Source organism: Watersipora subatra, chromosome 3 (assembly GCF_963576615.1).
Source record: "Watersipora subatra chromosome 3, tzWatSuba1.1, whole genome shotgun sequence".
In the NCBI taxonomy this organism is placed as follows: domain Eukaryota; kingdom Metazoa; phylum Bryozoa; class Gymnolaemata; order Cheilostomatida; family Watersiporidae; genus Watersipora; species Watersipora subatra.
The window spans coordinates 44253614-44274437 of NC_088710.1; the positions used below are offsets into that span (position 1 = coordinate 44253614).

Here is a 20824-nt window from a genome sequence, read left to right on the forward strand (position 1 = left end):
CTACAAAGATAAGTTCTTTGTGAACTCTAGGCTTGACCAACTATCTTTCAAACTAGGGATGGACAAGATAACAATAGCAATATTCTGTAGTTGTCTTCTCGATAATATAAATCGAAGTGAAACTGCCCTATCATGTTATTGATCTTACCGGTAGTTACTTTTACTTATCGATAGTTCACACCTCAATATATTGTTAGTCAATTTTTTTTGCTGCAGATTGTTGTTTTTTTGCGGTTCATCATTTTTATTCATGAATCACGATATCACGATTGCTGTGGCTGTGATTTTGTTGCTGAACCAAAGGTATTTTCTTTATCTTAATAAATGCTGACTGAAGCCTAAGCACCCAACTGAATCTTTTAAAGACTATTTTTGCACACACACAATCTTATCATTTCAGTAGATCTTATACCATGAGAATTCTTGTTCCCTTGATAATTATAGAGATTTTTGTTATTCTTTTCTGTCAACTCAATGTTTTATTTGACCGATAGGACGATAGTTATTTTATTTCGGTAGGTAGTTGATTGCATCACCAATATCTAGTAGTTATCGGTAACTCGATATATCAAGAAGACAACTCCCAAAGATACGCTATTAGCATATCAGTATTCATGGTCCATCCCTATTTCAAACCAATAACAGCAAAACAAACATCATTTTAGATAATAGATATTGTGAAGCTGCTTGTGCACTAAATGATGAATGGGCAGATTGATGAAAAATGCACACAATTGGCCGATCTTTGGACAACTCAGGTTATAACACCCAAATAGTAATGCTTCAATGCCAAATGAATGTGCCTTGATGTCATCTTGAGCGGTGATCAATTTTCCTTTTAAACAAATTTAGCAGCATCAACTTTTATTATTGAACCTTGGTATACACAGTGCTGCAACGATTGTCTGATAACAGTTTATAGTAATGAAAAGTTTATTTTTAAGTATATTGCCCAAAACATTTAGTATAAATACAAAACAAATAACTGCTCCTACAACGTAAATGGAACATTTACTTTATAGGGAATTTACATTATACGAACAGTAAAATAGATGCAAATTGCCTAATCTGTACCAAGATATTTCCAAACACACCCTTTTGGCCATACAAAAAATATAAAATAGACTTAACTTTTGCCTTTGATGACTGTACCATAACTGCAGTATTATTGGTTTGTGTCGACAACTTTTCTCCTTTTCTTATCACTTTCACACGTTTTATAGGTCATGACTGTCGTAATTTTACAATAAAATAAGTACATTTTCGATGCCCATTTACAATGATTTGTTTATTTCTTCTAGAAACAAAATTTTATTCTGCAAAGGAAAACTAATAACAAATCTGTACCAATCGACGCCTTTAATTATTAATGAACAATTGCGCAGCTACTTATTCTCCATGTTTTGTCAACGCTTTTGACGACCTATCACGGCGAACTTGAATGTCATAGAACTTGAATATGTAATAGAGATAACGCTATACGTATGTCATTTTGTCTCACAAATGCGGCGAGAAAAAGAAAGTGACACGTGAAGGCTAATTACAAGATTATCGTAAATCAAATTGAATTTGAGAATTTGCACTTTTTTGACACTTTACGTTATATGGAATTCTTTACGTTATACAAAGCAAAAAAACTTTACTTACATTTTGTACACTATGTGGAATTTACATTATATAGGAGATATATGTTATAGGAGTGTTTTCTGTATACTACATTACGTTTACGATGTGACATGAAATCTCAAACTTTTCAGAAACTGCAAAGATTCAAAAAACTTTTTGTTTGATTTATTTCAAGGGTAAATTTAAATGGGTCCTATCTTTATGTGATGATGCGTTTAAATGCTGCAGACTAGACATCTTCCCACTGACTACACAGCACTTCCTCTAAACGTACCAAGTCAGACCTCGACATAGAATGTAAAATTTTCTATGCATGTTAAAACTGTTGTGCTGTCACAAAGATTTCCATAAGAATACATTTTATTGCACGTTATTTGTTCCAAAGTCAAACAAATTAATGATCAATACTTTAGGTGTCTACTTATAACAAGTGTTCTGAATGAAAGTATGCAAGAAATGAAATACAAAATTAAGATGTGTAATCAATTAAACTAATGGAGTAATAATGAATAGAAATATGATTCTTTGTTACCATAGCCTGAAGGCACTAGTACCTAAACCAGCATGTGTTTCTTAGGCTAGGAAACAATTTGAAGTGTGTTTTACCATTTTACCAAATAAACCAAGTAACTATCAAAATATCCGACTCATAGAAGAACTCATCTCACTATACACATGTGAAGCCTATCTCTTAATGCTTTGCTAAGGTCATGAGAGGTTTGAAAATAAACTAAGATTATCGCCATACTACTGGAGACTGTAGAAACGTCTAAAGACATAAAGGTAAGAATTGATTGCTTACTCTGAAAAGACGATTAAAGATATAATACATAATTGGTGATGAACAGGAGTCTACAGATGTTATGAAGTGAATCATTGCTATTATTGCAAAATCATCTCAAATAATGTCAACAGTTTTTCAACAATTTTCAAAATTTCTCACAGAAAAATTTGTTTTAACATGCAGCAGGTTTGACATGAGAAGCAAATCTTGAAATGATCTACCTATTCAACCAACTGACTGACGTATCTGTCCATCTATCTATACAACTACAGCTGTTTTCTTTAAATTAACCCTTAACATCGAGCCAGCTTACCATAAGTGAACAGTAACATATATAGTATAACAGTAAAATTATGCTGTGCAGTTATCATATTCTCAGAATAGACAATTCACCCTCCAATTAATCAGTTCCTTATTGTCAATACAGTAGATCCTCGGTTTAAAATGGCCGCGACTTACGACATTCTGTGGTCACGACGCACCAAATAAAAATATAAAATCACATTTCGTCTTACACTGTTTAGCATCATAAGAAATGTAACCAATTGCCAACTAGCTCAAAGTGCACAGTAGATGAATACTTTGTGCAGGGTGCTAAGTGAGAAAGACGACATCACTAAGCTACAGTGTTACGCCATTTTGGTTGTGTTTGGCCATTTTTTCCCTCATGTGTGTCATTGCTTTTGTAAACTTTTTGCCCTTCATTCCTCCATTATGGCTCCAAAACATAAGTCAGATTTGTCTGATGGTAGTGCATCGAAGAAAAGCCATCACCATGGAAGTAAAGTTAGAAATTATAAAGTAATCTGAACATGGTGAAGCTGCAACGAATATCGGGCGGTTCCTTTCCTTAGTCGTTCTGCCGTGGCTACTACCCTTGTAGATCAAAAGCGCATAGTTGAACATGTAAAAGGATTTGCTCCAATAAAAGCAACAGCGATAACCAAGAATCGTACTGGTGTAACTATTGAAGTAGAAAAATTATTAGTGCTTTGGTAAGGGGATCAACATCAACGTCGTCTACCGATGAGCTTCACAGTGATTCAGACAGAAAAAGACTAAAAGGTTGTTTGAAACCATAAAAACAGAAAAGGGAAGGAAGTGCAAGCGAGGAGTTGTCGACTAGTAGGGGTTAGTGTACGAGATTCTAGGCTCGGACCAATTACCATAACCTTAAAATTCAAGAGGTAAAAGTCAACCATAGGAACAACGTAAAAAATTGTCTTTCATTTTAATAATATTTATTTCAATTCATGTGGTAAGGAGTTATTTTTCTTCAATTAATACTTTGTTATGTCATTTGATGCACTTTATTATGGTACTGCACAATACTTTACAGTAGACCCGATCTTAAAAAAGAGGAAAGGGAAGTAGATTTTTGTCTTCAAAAAGAGTTGAAACCAAGCAGGGAGGCAACCCAACCTAAATGTACAAAATAGTCAGGGGTCAGATCAACGAGATAAGTAGTTGATTCATAAATTATTACTAGCAAATGTTCGATCGCTTAGGGATAAAATATTAGAATTAAATGCTATCTGTTTGAACATCTCTTTTTGACTTCTCAACTGAAACTCATTTAGATGCTTCTGTAAATTATGAAGTTGTCAGACTCTCAGTACTTTAATACTTATAGAAGTAAAAGAAGTTAAAATGGGGTAATCTAATAGTAGTTACAAATAAAATATATCATTCTGTGAAACTAAATGAATTCTCAAAATCTTTTGTCAAAATTGTTGCTGTCATTGCTCATAAGTAACATTTAACAATTGCTGACACAATAATGGTATGTGTATATATCCCACAATGCACATCACATCAGCAGTTTTTATCCCATTTTGCAATTGAAATCAGGTAAGAGTAACAGTATCAAGTCATTGAATTGTGGTAGTCAAGGTAAATTGCGTTTAGTGGAGCCATAGAATTTAGCAAAGATTTAGTAACATTTTTGCTTTAAAATCAGACACTAGTTCATATCTTATATTTTATAAATCTACAACAAGAGTGAGTAATGATGGAGGAAAAAAAATCGGTAATCAAAAACGAAATGAGGCACATGAACAAGATGGCCTCAGAAAAATAGATTTCTGTTTAGCTCTTGAAGAAATAACCTATTTTGAAAAAAATATTTCAGTATGCTCTAAATATAGATAAATAGGCCCCATAACAATGAAAGCAGGCAAATGCTCCAATTTTCAAATATGGCAGTAATCAAGTCACTGGTAACTATCGCCCTTTGTCCTTAACATGTAGGACAAAAGCCGACAATGTGCTCTAAGTACCTTGAACACATTGTCCTGCACCATATCAGCTCCAAACTAAATGACATGTTGACTCCTCAACAACATGGTTTTTGATAAGGACTGTCCTGCACCAGTGAACTTTTAATAACTACCCAGTCTATTCAAGGGTGGGATTTGGGAGGATGTGTGCAGGCAACCGGTTTGCACTTTTCAACAGTTTTTGATAAAGGTTTCGCATTCAATATTAATAGGGAAACATTTTAGTTTTGGCTGTACAAATGATGTTCTCTCATGAACTTCTTCCTTTTTGGTAGACAGAACTCAAAGGGTTGTTTTGAATGGCTGTTTTTCTGTATGTTGTTTTGAATGGTTGTTTTGAATGGCTAAATGTTAAAGCTGTAGCATCGGGAGTGCCTCGAGGTTTGGTCCTTGACCAGTGCTCATTTTTCTTTATATCAATAACATTAGCATAAATATTTAGCCATTTCATAGCTCGTCATTCTAACTGGAGTGACCATAAGGAACTTTCGGAAGTGTTAAAGGTTTTGGGTATGCTTAGAAGTAAGACTTTTGCAGCACCACCTAAAATAAAATGTCTGGCCTATAAAACACTCTGCAGACTAAAGGTAGACTTTGTGTCAGAAGTGTTGGATTCAAGCCGCAAAGATCGCATACAATGGCTTGAGATGCTGTAGAACAAAGCTGTTAGTTTAATTAACAATTTGAAAAAAATACAATGTTGTATGGAAATATCCTGGAAACAACATACCAACAGAGAATGCAGCCAGACCACAAGATGAGCATATAATACGTACAATCAGCAACACACCCAAAGACATCAAAAGATCCAATAAGTATACAACATCAAATGTAACAACTCTAAAATTGGCGGAATCAGTAATAAAAACTGCATCAACACCAGCTGGAGAAACCTCCAAAAGGATCTAGAAGCAATTAAATTACCCAACCCACCACCTGAAAACTGCCAAAAACATAGGAGACCAATCAAATGATTACACTTATACAGATCAACTATCCTCTGTCAGACACGACCTAGATACCAGGAGTAAGTCATGAGCTCGGCCCTACATGTCTATATCGCGTACACCAGTTGAAGACTCGCGCAAACAAGATATATTTGCAAGTCCGACATAAAACATTGAAGCTTAACACTCAACCTACTCCCACAGGCTAGCCTTCTCACATGCTAAACATCTATGAAGAGAACAGCTCTGATGACTCAGCCTCTTTCCCGAGGACCTGCTTAGGCGCTCTACCCTCCGCCTGCTGAGGAGCCTTTCTCTCTCCTGCTTTGGAGTCTCTTTCCCCACCACCTGCCGAAACTCTCCACCTACGGAGTGTGCCGAAAATCGTTTGACTGTCAGACTCACAGCTGTATGAGACTGAGCAAACGAACATGGACGACTGTTCGAGTAAGGGTGTAACATACATTAGCTATTTTAATCTTTTGTCTTTAACGTTATTGTTTTATAATTTTGTTAGGTGTGTATTTTAATTGTTTGACTTATAGAATAAAGAAGTAACTTCTGCTGGTAAATATCAGTATTGCTTACAATAACTAAACGCCTTCACTGGTACTTGAACCTGTAATAATCAAATTAGGTAGTTCCCAGAAGCTAAGCAAAAGAGCAAAAACTAAACATACCCACTAATAGAATACAACGACAAAGCAATTTTAACACTGATGTTGTGTGTAGACTCAAATTGATGATGTACAAACATAATCCCTCACAAACCACTCATAACAACAGTCAAGGGAGCGGCCTTTTGTAGAACAAAACGAGTTTATCGAATCCTGTTTCAATGATAAGCATCTACACACACATTTGCAAAATCCTAGGGTCAGCCGGTAGTTGCCTCCACAAACCAAAAAGCTTATTTTAGCAGTTTTCCATCAAAAACTACTAGTGCTATGCGTAAACTTTTCGCATTTTGGAAATCAGAAACTCTATTTTAAGGCGCACGATCGCGGCTAGGTACTAACGAAAGGTAGGTTGGGACCTCGAACTCAGCATATCGACGTTGCCGATAAACTAACAATAGTCTTTGATTTTTCATAGATCTATTCATCTAATGTATCATACTCTCTAGCATATGAGAATAGTTTTAGACGTAGGCTAAATAGTAAATCCAAAAACGCAAGCTCAATCATTCAATCAATCTTACTACATCAAGTGCCGTCTGGTTCGTTGCGCCTCTAATATGTTCGAAGTTCTCAATGCAATGCAATATAAAATCAAAACGGCAGCGATGACCTGCCAGCCCAGCCTTAGTCCTATTATTTGTTGGTTAGTGTGTACGTTAGTTCTGATAGAATATTTAATCTACTAGGATAGTGGGCCGTTTGTAGAGACGTATAGCCCATCCCAACATTTAGCGTGATGTTGTTGTTCAAACAAATCTAATCACAGGAGCCTAGATAAGCCATTCCACAAGTAAATTTAGAGTTGGCGGTACGTCGGCTGTAAATCCTCATACACATATAAAGTCGAGGTATATCTGTCTGATGTAAGCCAGCAGCTCTGTGTCTCATCACCTTGAAGAAACAAAACAGGTTTGAAGTTATTTGAAACCTTGTTTACTGCGATGCAATACGATACCAGATTGATTTCATATTAACAGGTTTATACTTGGATAGACTTTTTTTACATAAGCATAGACTTATGCATTTCAGGTTTATGCAACTTATGGATATTTACTTTTGGTTACAAGATGATTGTATGTACTCTGTTGTAGAAGAATCTTATGGACTAGCTCATCACTTATAAACGTAGACCATCCGCTACCAACATGGCAGCTGACTGTGTAGAGGTTTTGTTTGATTATGAATATGACATGTCAGATGGTAAACACATAGCTATAAGCAAAGGCGATATATATACTTTACTTGCAAAGTCTACAGAGGAATGGTGGAAAGTTAGAAAAGATGACCATAAAAAGTTTTACGTTCCAGCTACTTATGTCAAAGAAATTCATCAGGATACTGCATCCACTACTCCAGTCCTTCAAAATGACTATATTAGCGTTCACAGCGATATTCCAGTAGTACCAACGAATGGTCATCATAGGACTGCTAGTGCCAATAGTACTGGCTCGGACAGCTATTTGGATAGCCAATCATGTGATAGCTCTCTCGATTCGAAAGGTGAAAGTTCCGACCAAGTATCATCATTACCCAGAAACTCAACCCTCTTCACTCCACCTAATAATGTGTCACAACTTGATTCTCATATGGAAAATTTACAATTGACTCCTCTTATTGTCACTCCAGTAAGTATTATATATACATGTATATATATTATATACAGATGTATATACATATATTATATATATTATATAGTAGACTGCTCTGCTTTACTCACACTGAAGTTAGTTGCCTTACAACCTACTTTTCTTGCTAAGTTGTTACGTTAAACCTACGTGACAAAGTATTTTCCAAATAACGCAATTAATATTCATTTAATGCTTGTACATATAGAAATAATTGGGCAGAAAGGTGTTAATTTGCCAGCTAATGAAAGTCCAGCGACAGTTATTTCACTCTTGTGGATACATGGTTGTTATTTCATGGCCTTTGATACTCCCTGATACTTGAAGCTCTGTATTCTCGCAGGTGTATTGTTGTTTGAATGGCTATTGTGCTAGAGAATTGTAAGAAGGCCTATTGCCACTAACAAGGACTAATATACGACTGCTCCTTGAATGTAGCTTCATAATAGGCATAGAAGATCAGTGAACTTCAACGCAAAATGATTAACAGTTGATTCTTGTGCCAATAAGAAGCAAAAACAAGCTGAGAACAGTTTAGTACAAGAGAGATAAACTACAATATGAGTTCTTGGTCTCAAGCACTTGATCTCTGTTAGTAGTAGTGTTTTGAAGAGCTAGTGGCATTGTGAGATGCTTGAAGCGGCGGAGTCTTTGACGTTCGAGTGATAACCCTTTTGCACCAATTTAACCAGATTTGCGTTTTAGACATTACAATGAATTCTACCATGCAGGGCGGCAGTTTGACACCAAATTTTAAATTCAAAAATCTATCCTTGACTTATACGGCGATCACGTTTTTCAAAACACGAATTCTAGTAAATTCAGATACGAGAAAATCGTAAATCGAAATTATATGGATGGACATATAGGGATTTATTTTTAAAATAGTAAAATAGTAGTAATCCTACTCAACATGAGATCAATCAAACATTGTCCCATTTATCACCAGATAAATAGTCACCATAAGGATGCTCTTCTAGCGCAGTTCATATTTTACTGACGATTAGGGAATATCGTCATACTCTTATCATAACATCGCATTATCAGACCGTTCATTGCATTGATATTTGATCATTTTTTGAATGATTGACAACAATTGTTTGGATAAATAGAGTCATAGGAGTCCTTCATACACTGTTTGCACAGATTCAGTGTCCATATTTCCAACGGAAGTGTAAGTTTTTTGACCCAATGCTATCCGCTCACTCCCTTGGTACACAGAATACTTAAATGGTTTATGGAGTGATACATCCAGTTGTTGCAGTACATATGCTAACATATTCGGAATCATCACCTCATCTGCTTTTTGTAACCTAACACTTCTTTGTAGTGACCTTTAAATGTGACTAGAACATGTCACACATTTGAGTTCGAGCATGGCACCTGGCCGACAAGCCAGCACTTGGTTAATCCAGTGGACGCCTTGCCTCTGGTGAATGAAATAATCCGATTAACCGCGATCAAGTAACTCTAACTAAATTTAGATTTGAGCTAAAAAGGGGGGCGCTTTATACGACAGGTACCTGTTAAACCCAAGCTTTTCAAACCAAACTTATAGACCTCGACTTGTACGCCACATCAACTTTCACAACAGAATTTATAAACTATAATTAATGAATTCATCCAGCTTTTTACAGATTGGCAGTTAGCATCGGTTTTATCATTCTGCCTAGTAAGCTTTATAACGTTTGAGAAGTTGCCTTTTAATTTTAACCCTTTTGCCGGCATAGCGACGACGTCGTCGTTTAGCGATAATGACGATAATAGGCAGAGCGACTATTATGGCGCCACACAAACATTTTTTTTATAAATTGATTTCTGGCTTGCTTATCGCCGTTTTTGGTTTAAATTTTTTATCAATAGTAAACTGCAATAGATAGGTCCCTTCTAGCAACCAAATAATAAGCTGTTTTGTAAGAAAACGATCACTTTTGCAATACTAAATGAACCATAAATCCGAAACAATAAACTTATGTAAATGAAATTTGGAATTTTGTTTGCAGCTTGTTTCTGCTTTTGTTTTTGCTTTCTGAATGTTTTTCCAGAGTGCAACAATTTACTTTTACTGTCATGGCGACCTCCAAAGGAAATTACCCAAGTCTCTCTAATGCTGTAAGGAGTAGTAGTGTTAGTATTAGCAGTAATAGGATGTTATCAGCTGATTGTGATAACCTCTTAGAGTTAGTAGCCAGAACTAATAGTGACGGTGAATCTGGTTCAGATTATGACTGGGACCGTTTTGCGCCAGAATCTGAGACTGAAAGTGATGAAGAATCTAGTAATAGTTTTGGTGATTATGTAGGTGAGGGTGGGTACAAGAATAAGCACATGGTATCAAGACTGTGGTGTAGGCCTCTGCAAGGGTAAATGCTTCCAAAAGTATCATAGTTAGAAAACAGTTATATGAAGAATTGACTTGAAACATGTTTATTTGTATTTACCTGCATCATGAAAAGAAATAATACACATACAATATCATAAATAAGAGCGTATCAATGATTTTTTTTAAATCGGTTTGTGACAAATTAATTTGCTCAGGTTGTCTCAAATAGAACCAAAACCTCGCCTGCGAAAGGGTTAAACAGGAATATTTGCTATAGTCTAAAAGATAAAGTGTTGATCTAATTCCTGATACCCTAGAAAGTGGCAGCACGACTTTTACACTTGGACCTCATCGGTTAGTTAGCCCTCATGTTATAATACTAGTGTGTCAACTACTCCTCCGTGAAGCTTCCTGTGCAGAAAAGCCATAGCCGTTTCATCTAACATTTGTATTATAGCAACATAGCATGTGTGACAGCTTCTGCCAGGAAAAGTTTTGAAATTTAGCAATTAGTCATAATCAGCTTAGCAGCAGTGTTTTTACAATCAATCACTGGATGATGGCTAATGGGTTTATCAGGGCCTCATCATCCCTCACTGGTGGATGATGTATTGGGCAAAAGTTTATATGATCAAATGGTTGTTATCCTGAGTATCAAAAGTTGAAAGATCAGATGAGGTCTTGAGCCACCATGGCCCATCTCTTGAAGCAGCATTTGCAGTAATATGGTCGGCTAACTGACAGGTTGCTACTATTACATGAATAGTACAAGTACAAGGCTGACTCACACTCTATATGTCGGAATTGTCCTCCCGTCGATTATTTGTCGAATGCATGTAGCTCAATTTGATGACATCACCCGAGCCGATGCAAAGGCGTTGGGAAACATTGCAGATGTCAAACCTTCTCGATATTTCGCGGAGCATCCACGAGTTTTTGCGATGTGCATCACATCCGCGTTGGTGATTGGCCGTTGAAGATTGCTTAATCTACATGCCTTTCATGATAGTTGCTGCGGGACTAGTATGTCATCGTTTCAGTCACCCCATTGTGTAATGAGAACACTTGGTCACTGACTATTCACCGATGAAAATACGGATGGGTTTGTGAAAGTGTGAACAATGCTATCATAAACGATCACCGATGTTTTGTGGGATTAATGCCGACTTGTTGCGATATAGTGTGAAACAGCCTTTAAGGAACCAATAAACCTTTGACAAACTTGCGTTCTACTACAGCAGTTGCTGTGTTTGTATCATGCTTATTCTTGTAATCGAAACGATAACATCTCACGATCTCAAGTCTCGCCAGCTTACGCTGTCAGAGATCTGACAGATAGCACCTTCTACCTTTGCGCAATGATCACCTTACTTTCCCGCATACACCTCGTTGCTCATAGATTTTTAGTAATTTGTGTTGTTTTATACTCGGGCATAATATTCTTTGATTTACGATGCGTTATGAATGTAGGAGATAGACCACAGCGTCCAAGTGCACTATCCTTACACGAGGATAAACACTGTCCTTGTGTGATGATTTATGATCTAGGCGAGCGGAGGGAATATTTTGTGGTTGTAAGCAAATCAATAGCCTGCTCGACTGAGACTCTCCATTATCAACGCTAACTATCTAGCATCTCTATTATGGGAAGACGGCAGAGTCTTTGAGTTTGCTCATCTTGCATTACATTAACTTTGTCAGTACATTCCACATTCCAGGTGATATAGACAGGGGCTCAGGGTTTGGGCAATGTTACGCAACTGAGCCAAGCATTGAAATATAAGGGTGTATGTTTTATGCACCATTGCGCTATTCTACTGATCCAGATGTTTAATATTTCCTCATCTGAATAAAAAATGCCATGGAAATGCCAAGTTTAATTAAGCCAAAAGTCTCTATAAATTTTAATTGGGATGCAAGCTTAGTGTGGCAGTGCTATACAAATATTGAGGTGAAAAAAACTGTCTATAAGAGTGATGTTATTGGTGTATTCACTATGTTGGCATTGTATGGATGATGCTGATTTGGAGTTGTGCACACATTGAGCTACTATGCGCTCAGTGTTTAAATACACGCCTGGGTGCTGCGGATTAACGCAGGCGCTTTGTCAAAAGAGAAGGAATTCTATGCCAGAGGTTATAGCAGCGCACTCGGATCTACACGAATCGAAATCAAAATGACTGAAATGTAGAAATATTTAAAATGGAATAGGTTACATGGCATTTTCTCACACAACACTCGTAAGTGCCGTTTCCATCTTTCACAGAAATCAAACATTCGATAAATATTTGCGAATAACAAAACTCACTTGACTTGGGGTGGTTAGCCATTGTCATCTTGCAAATGACTCAAATTTGCGGATTAGTAAATGGTGGTTGTGAACAAAGGACGACTCCTAATTTAATATATGGCATGCAATATTTTAGGATGCCCCATCATCACCCGAGGAGGGAGAAGACGATTCAGTCATGTATGCTAATATGGAGATCATACAAGAAATAATAGCTCAGCGCAAGGAAAACTCCGAGCAGTTGTCAGATCCGTCCCAATCAGGTGAGCCAAGTGATGTGCTTTACTTGAGTGTTGTAAAGAGACCTTTTCCTTGAGTATATTTGTTACGACGATATATGAGTTGCCGTTTAAATAAAAATGATTTATCTAATGTTATACGCTGGTGGGAACTTGACAAATAAACTTTAATCATCTAGTTAGATGGTACTAAACTGATACAATCAGTCTTCAAACATCTACTTGTCAAGCAGTAAACTACTGACACTCTGTTTTTCCTGCCAACCGACTTCCAGCAAACAAAAATGTTCATTTTCAATAATTATCGTTATGATGTGGAACATTCTTGGGCATACCAGTTTCGCAAATGGTGTTGAATGTGTTGCCTGAGAAGACAAAATTTTGGATCCGCTACCGGGGTGTGCCAGCGGTCAGGAAGGAAGTTGTTAGACATTTTCTGACACCCACTGACTTTATTTTGTTTGTAATCTCGAGCAGATTTGGCCTGGTGCTCTAGACCGCCACCGGACTTGCAAACAACTGGTTCAATTACCAAAAAAAGGCCTCTGGTGGTAACAGGAATAACATGTAACCTTAAATTGCTCTCTGTAACTTGGCATGTCTCCAGTAGCCGAGGTTCTCTTGCCACTAGGCTCAGAAATATCCAGTCAAGATCACAGTCATTGCACATGCTCTTAAAAAACATGCTCAGCCTCTGTTTGCTGTAAGCTAAACAGACATGTTTGATTTACAAGGTATTGCTCACACACTCATGATTGGCAGAATGAAATACTGACTAAACCGAACAACACTTTTTTGCAATAGAAAAGAAGCCAGGGAGTACCTGCTGTTGTAGGGGTAGCTGTATCCCATTCACAAGATTTGGCTAAAAAATTTTTAGTAACATACTGAATTATGCAAGGTTTTCATACATAGTAATATGAACATAGATTGGCTAGTTACTGCTCTTCCAAAGCATCCATCTACTAACATTTGTTATGACTTCTAATAGCTTTGGTACGGAGCGAGGACATTTATTCAGGCCGTGGCAACTAGTAGATGCACCGCGTGGAGACACTGATTAGGAAAGTCTCACACCTCTAATATATTTTCACAGATCTATTTAAAAGACATAGCTATATTCGAATGGTAACTGCGGGAAGTTACCTCATTGCTTCCTATCATTAGACCGAAAAGTCGATATTTCCGTTACTTTTATCGCCCATTGATTATTCAGTCCTTCGATGATGATGATGATAGGAAGGATCATGGCTAGCGATCGTCAACTAAGACTTATAAAGTAAAGAGCAGCAGTGTGCCACGCCAATCTGGTTTGTCCCACAAGGTCATGTCCGACAGTAATAATCTATCCAGCCCAGCTATCTGTGATACATGGCAATACATAGGATGGTATAGTAATAGATAGTGACTGAGCAGGCAGTCTTAGCTGATTCACGCTAGTCCCTTGTCAAATACCGAGGCTACAACTGCTGGCTAACATCGATTGCACACATAGGAAGTTGACAGATTGATCAGGCCATTTATTAATAGTGTAATTACTTGAACATGTCGAGAATGTGAGTCAATACGGTCTGCTGCAGGCTTACGAGGAAAGCCAGTAGTGAAACATAATTTGTTGATCGTCTGCTTGTATCTTTTTGTTTATTTTACTTTTCTATGATTGTTGCTTACAAGGAAGGTTACTTGGAAATTACCTTCTGCTGCTTTTGAAAACTTTGTTGTATCGTATATCATTCAATAAAGTTTATTTTAACGCTACTATCATCACATTTGTAGACTTACACTATCATTCTTCATCTGTATCACAGCAATGCTGGGCAAGAAATTCATAGGAATACATGGTTTTTGATGGTTTTACGTTTAGTTTTGCTGCTAATTGCTTTGTCATCAATCATCTTAATCCTTTTGCTGTATCTTCTACCCTCTCCTCAATGGCTCATCAGGCATAGCGACGGATTGCAACTATTACATTCCTACACATTTGGTTGAGAATTTGCTGACTTTGGATTTTTCTCTCGACCCCGTGCTTGTCTCATGGTATTCCACACTATTCAGGCTTAAAGCTCTTTGAAAATACTCACATCACAAAACTGTAAAATCACTCGGGGATTCTCTAGAATTGATGCGGTTTCATTGGTAGTCATCAGGGATTCTCGCTACAGCTTCTGATCAGCTAGTTCATGCATTGGTTTTTTAGAGAATTGGGAGATGCACACGGATGATTCCACCGGCAGAGTCTATTATTTCAACTCCGCCACTCAGGAAACCACTTGGGACTCGCCTGTCATCAAACGACGACCGAAGTTTAATCAAAAGGTAAGGCGAGCTGACTAACTTTCTTTTGATGTGTAAGGTGTTGTCTTCTCATTGCCAGGAATTCTATGGAAATGTATCTTCAAGCGTGTTAGAATTCAGTTCTTATATCTTCATTTCGTTTGAAGAAAAGAGAGAATCTTACTCTCAGACTTTTTTGAATGTTTATAGTTTTGTTACGATGTATTTCAGTAACGGTTCAGTCATGTCTCATCTCTACTTGCATGTTTACTGGGTTGTTATCAGATGATAGGTTGACAGAGGGTGTGGGAGGTGACTGGTTGATAACGCTGATTGCTAACAAGGCGTCTTAACCTTTTAGTAACGATATTCTTGTTTCACTTTTATAGGTATTTAAATTCGGATTTCCCTTGTTTGTTTTTACAAGTTTCCTACTAATCAGAAAATTCCCAACTTGCTCACCTAGAGCCTCGCCGACGCCTTTCTAGCAAATTATGTGAACAATTTTACTTTCCTAGTTGTGCAGCTCGAAAACTGGGCTTGGAGCTTATTTCATTTTAACCTTCGCTAAAAATGAGCAGACAACTTTTCATCTTATATTTTACAATAGGTCGTTAATCTTAAGCGAATGTTCATACATCCTGATATGCTGAAAATGCCCCTCTCGGTGAATAGGTAAAGGTTTCCTAAATACTGCATAGGTCATTGTAGCACTAGTTCCATTGTAGCATAGTTTTTGATTTTAGTTCATTACTCCGTTGAAATCTAATACCTGTGACTGGCTGGTACCGTCTGCGTGCTCCCAGGGTTCATAGTACTCTATACAGTGTCAGTGGCTCATATCAGCGTATGAGGCTGCTCAAGTACTTGTTATGTTGTGGATATCTGACCGGCTTCTCGTGAAAGCGTCGGTCGCGTGTTGGGTACATAAAAACCAGTGTTTGATAAAGCGTCATGTTGATATTGGTCAGTGCGCACCAACACACGCTATCATTTGAGAGGTTCATGCAACAGCGCAATTGAGTGCCTAGCTACTTTGGTAAAAAGAGCGACTGTTTTTAATATTATTAGAAGTGGATAGTGTGCTTTTGGTGTCCTCAACGGGCGCTGTACCCCTCAGAGGTGCTTATAGATTTATAGTAGGTTTTGATTTGCTTGCCCACAACGGAACCCTACACCCGTGTCAGGTGGAGATGTATCCACCACTATGTTTCCATGAAGGTTCACTATGCTTCCATATGCAAGATGTAAATGGCAAAAACCCATAAATCATGCGAGTTTTGTTACTCGCGAATGTTTATCGAATGTTTTATGCTTCCGAGAGATCGAAATGGCACTTGCAACTGATGGGCAAGAAAATGTTGCACTAGCTATTCCATTTTAAACATTTTCCACATTGTGTCAAAAAAGCGTGCTGTTAAGCTAGACAGGCGTGCGTCGCTATGACGTAGAATTCCTTATTTTTTATCAGTGTCTGAGTTGTTCCGCAACATGTGAATGTACATGGAAACACTTATTACAAGATAACTCAATTCTGAATCCGCATCATCCCACAATGGAAACATGGTAATTAAAAACCATAATGTTTCACTGTTTTAGGTTGCAATAACCGAATACGCGCTTTATAGAATATGTGTTCCGTGTACGAGAATTTTATTTTATCGACTTAATTCACGGGTCATCAATAGAGTAATTACCGTGTCGATCACATATTGTTGAGAGCAACATTGACGTAATAGCTCCAAGTTATTGGAAAAGTATAGCCCAGATGATTGCTTATCCTATTTCTTCCATGATAGATATTTTTCTGATATATTGCCATGCATACTCTTCTAGAGTTTACCTAGGGTATTCAAATGCACCCCAACTTATATGTCTGTGTTGTCTCGACGAGTTTACCTAGGGTATTCAAATGCACCCCAACTTATATGTCTGTGTTGTCTCGACGAGTTTACCTAGGGTATTCAAATGCACCCCAACTTATATGTCTGTGTTGTCTCGACGAGTTTACCTAGGGTATTCAAATGCACCCCAACTTATCTGTCTGTGTTGTCTCGAGGAGTTTTTAGCAGTGTGTTATAAAAAAGCAGTATATGAAGGTTTATCAGCCTCCCAAGACTTGAGCTTAGAACTTTACTCAAATTCAGTACTGATAGGATGTGAATGTAATCGACGTACGATTACAGGCATCATCAAACCTTCCACTTTGTTTGACAAAAGTTAACTTTGATAGGAAGGTTACATTGTATTATAAAAGGAATTTTCTACAAACTGTCATTTTAGAGTTTATTGGTAAAACTTACCTTGGGTTTCCCATATGTCGCCGTCTACCAAAACTTTAGCAAGATTGTAAGCAGCTTAAAACAAACAGTGGCTCTGACAACATTGTATTGTTGTAGATGCCATAAATATTCTACTTAAAGTCTGTCGTCTGACAAACGAGGCATAGAAATCTCTTTGGCTGTATTTTTGTTGTAGAGCCGAGCATAATTTTATATTGGAAGCCTGACAATTTGGGCTTTTTAAAGTTATAATAGAATTTATATGCTACTATATTATGCATTGATGGGGGGTTAACAACCGTTGCTCAACTATGTAAAGTTTGCTTGTCGGCTTACTAGTGCATGAAACTACTTTGGTTTCTGGATGGCTAGCAACTAAGGATTATAACATTTTGCCAGGCTTATCCACGATTCTTTTCAAGTGTATTGAAACCCACCTGCACATATTTAATTCGAGGAGTAATTATTCTATGAATGATATTTTCGAAGAGACAAAGATTCTTCTAAAGGCATCCTCAAAGCTACGAATTACAGTGATCATAGTTTTTAATAGACCATCTTTTTTAAAGCACACTTTCATGACTCAACAGGGAATACATCTAGGCCTATGGTTTTTTTCATCATTATTCCCATTCTAACTTAGAGGTGCTATGGCATGTAATACTTTATCGTCTACTGAGATGCACTCAAATGGGAGCTATGTTTTAGCTCTAAAGACCTAATTGCGATAGATATAGTAGTCAAAACCGGTGCAGAAGAGCGAACTTTGCAGGTACATCGAAAGTCAACAATATAAAGTGTGCACAACTTCCTCCTTGATGGAGTATATCAATATATCGAACAATAAGGTTATATTGTACTAGTTGAATATGCTAAGGAAGTCAGCAGGGAACATTAGTAAAGTGAAAATTTCAGTACTCGTCGATTCACTATGTAAATTCATTCAGAGTTCTGTATTGATGCAGGGCATAGCTCAAGTCATACATGCAGGGCATCTCCCGCAGCCATTCCAATGATGTGTGTACAACCATGTTTTATGTAACGGTTTGTACAACTATGTTTACAGGAAATCATGGCACTGCCAGACAGCAAGAGACTCTCTAGGGTGACAAGTTTTAGGAAGGGCTGGACGGAGAGGATATCAGAGGACGGAAGTAGGATATATGTACACAATGCTACGGGGGACAAGGTGTGTCTTCCTCACCATTTCAATGTTTATGACATCTGTTAGCGGGTGGTGTGACTAGAGACACAATTTTTGATTCTTTGCTTCTTTGCAACTAATGGATATCAGCGACTGCCCTCGACCAACATTTGATCGATCTTCTAAAACGTCGACCTTGGTAGAATGCAAAGTTGTGATATTTGTCAGTAGGATCATGACGTGATAAGATCGACCCTTTTAGAGCTAATCTGTGATGTCTCCTTCTGTGTGTTGGTGAACTTTAAAATAATAATTATAGCAGTGTCAGTAGTGTAAAGTCAAACTTCGACACATACAAAGCTATTCCATGTCGAGTTTACTTCTCATCTTAAAACTGCCAGGCGTTGGAGTAAATATACCCATAAAATACACCATAAATTTTTTACGTCAAAAAACGAAGATTACTTTTTCTAGTAATCATATATAATATTAATTAAAACAAATGCACTATACAAAACTAAACAAATACTGGATGTAGAAATCCAAATCTAAATTACATGTAAATCATTAGTGATAATCAGTATAAAGAGATTTTTAGTTGTTGGTTTTTTAACTTTTACGAGGCAAATCGGAATAGAACTGTAAGCTCATCAGCGCGCAAGCTAGTGATATAAATACCCTCTAACTTACTCTTACTTACACTGGATGTGCTTGAATTTAACTTAACTTATAGTCTTTTAGTACTTTCACATTTGTGTTTTGATTTTTACTTTTATTCGCAAAACAGTAATGTCTCAAGCAGTTTTCAATGGTGTATGCTTACAATTATTAAGACAAGTTTTTTTTAGTTTTTTGTCATTTGTCAAAAGATTTTGATGTAAAGTTAATCGTAATTTGAGGTTTGGCAGCGCTTATTAGTTTGTAAACTTATGCCTGTAATCTTCAGTCTTTATCATTAGTTGAAGCTGTTTTGTGATGAGAAATGTTTTCTATTGTCAGCCATCTTCATTTCCTTCAGACGTTTTGGTTACTTTTTAACATAATTGAGTCGATCTTTTATGGTTAATTTTTATCTGTGCTCAATACCTTCTCAGCAGCATCGATCTCTCAAAAAATTTGCTTACCCGTAGGATCCCAGTTCATCTAACATTTTTACTGATTTGTGTACCGATCAACCATTCGCTGATCAAATGTGTCACGAACAAGGGCCTACATGTATATTCTTAAGGTCACATCAGCAGACATGCGTAAGCCTACCTGACTAATTCGGTTTTACCATATCTAACAGATAGATTTACTGCTTCTCAGAGCTGTAAGGCCACTTTATGACACTTTTACGTTTTTAATGTCAGTAAATATGAAATTTAGTTCTTAATCTGCAAAAAAATTAATGGCTTCTATTTTTTTACGTATCTGCTTCCTGTAGGAAATAGCCAATCTACCAACTAAAGTTATTCAGATACAAGAAAACCTTCAAACCATCCATTCTCGAATAGCTTTTGATGCCTTTAACACCATTGCAGAAGTCGCCAAACTTGAGCTGGTAAAAACACATAATCCATTCTTGTTCAACCAAAAGACAGTTTATGGATAAAGTCTTTAAAAGTTGCTAAAAATGTATCACTGTAGTTAGGCTAGCTTCTTATTAACTAACTGGAGGTAAACAGCTTGAAGAGATAATATGCCTATTGCTCATCGATATAAATTAAAATGAATGATTTTTTGGGTTTTCAGCCCGATACGGGATACAAGATACAATCCCATATTGGGATATTCTATCCTAATATGGGGAGCCGTGAGCCTATTTTTAATAAGCCACTTCTGTATGTTTTAATCATTACTCTAACTAAATTTAGATTGTCCTTGACCTGTTATCGGTGTAAAGGTATATTTGTGAGATGTTGACAATACCTTCTACAGAATATATCATATTTCAATCTTAATTTTTAACTTTCCTTTGAATGCGGCTCGTCTCGAGTCGTGACTTTTACAAAGAAGTGTGTCTATTCTCATTTTGACACGCGTGATAAGATAATAAATAAGGGTTTGTAAACAACCATCTCCTGATCTGTCATACACTGGGCACAACTATCTCCTGATCTCTCATATCATGGGCTGAGAATTCATAGCTTGACTTTCTGTTGATCCTTTCAATATGACCATGTGATGCTATCACTCGAGCATCAGATGAATTTTCATATGACTGGTGCGTCATGATGCAATATTATCACCTCTATAATAGTCTATACAACTTTGAATAAAGAATTAGGTGCACATCCCTTTCCTTGTTCACCGATATTGAGGCTCAGCAGAGATAAGATTCACTTCGCT

At 37.1% G+C, this 20824-nt stretch overlaps 1 protein-coding gene across 5 annotated transcripts in view; it reads left to right on the forward strand.

Moving 5' to 3' along the window:
- The first annotated feature begins 7048 nt into the window (after positions 1–7048).
- LOC137390151 (rho GTPase-activating protein 15-like) overlaps positions 7049–20824 on the forward strand; it is a 42904-nt gene continuing 29128 nt past the window's right edge. For all 5 annotated transcript variants that reach the window (XM_068076424.1, XM_068076425.1, XM_068076426.1 and 2 more), the window contains exons 1-5: positions 7049–7225; positions 7408–7941; positions 12691–12817; positions 14991–15109; positions 18416–18538. In XM_068076424.1, the coding sequence (XP_067932525.1) occupies positions 7462–7941; positions 12691–12817; positions 14991–15109; positions 18416–18538 (849 nt within the window). In that variant the 5' untranslated portion in view covers positions 7049–7225; positions 7408–7461. The remainder of the gene's footprint in view (positions 7226–7407; positions 7942–12690; positions 12818–14990; positions 15110–18415; positions 18539–20824) is intronic.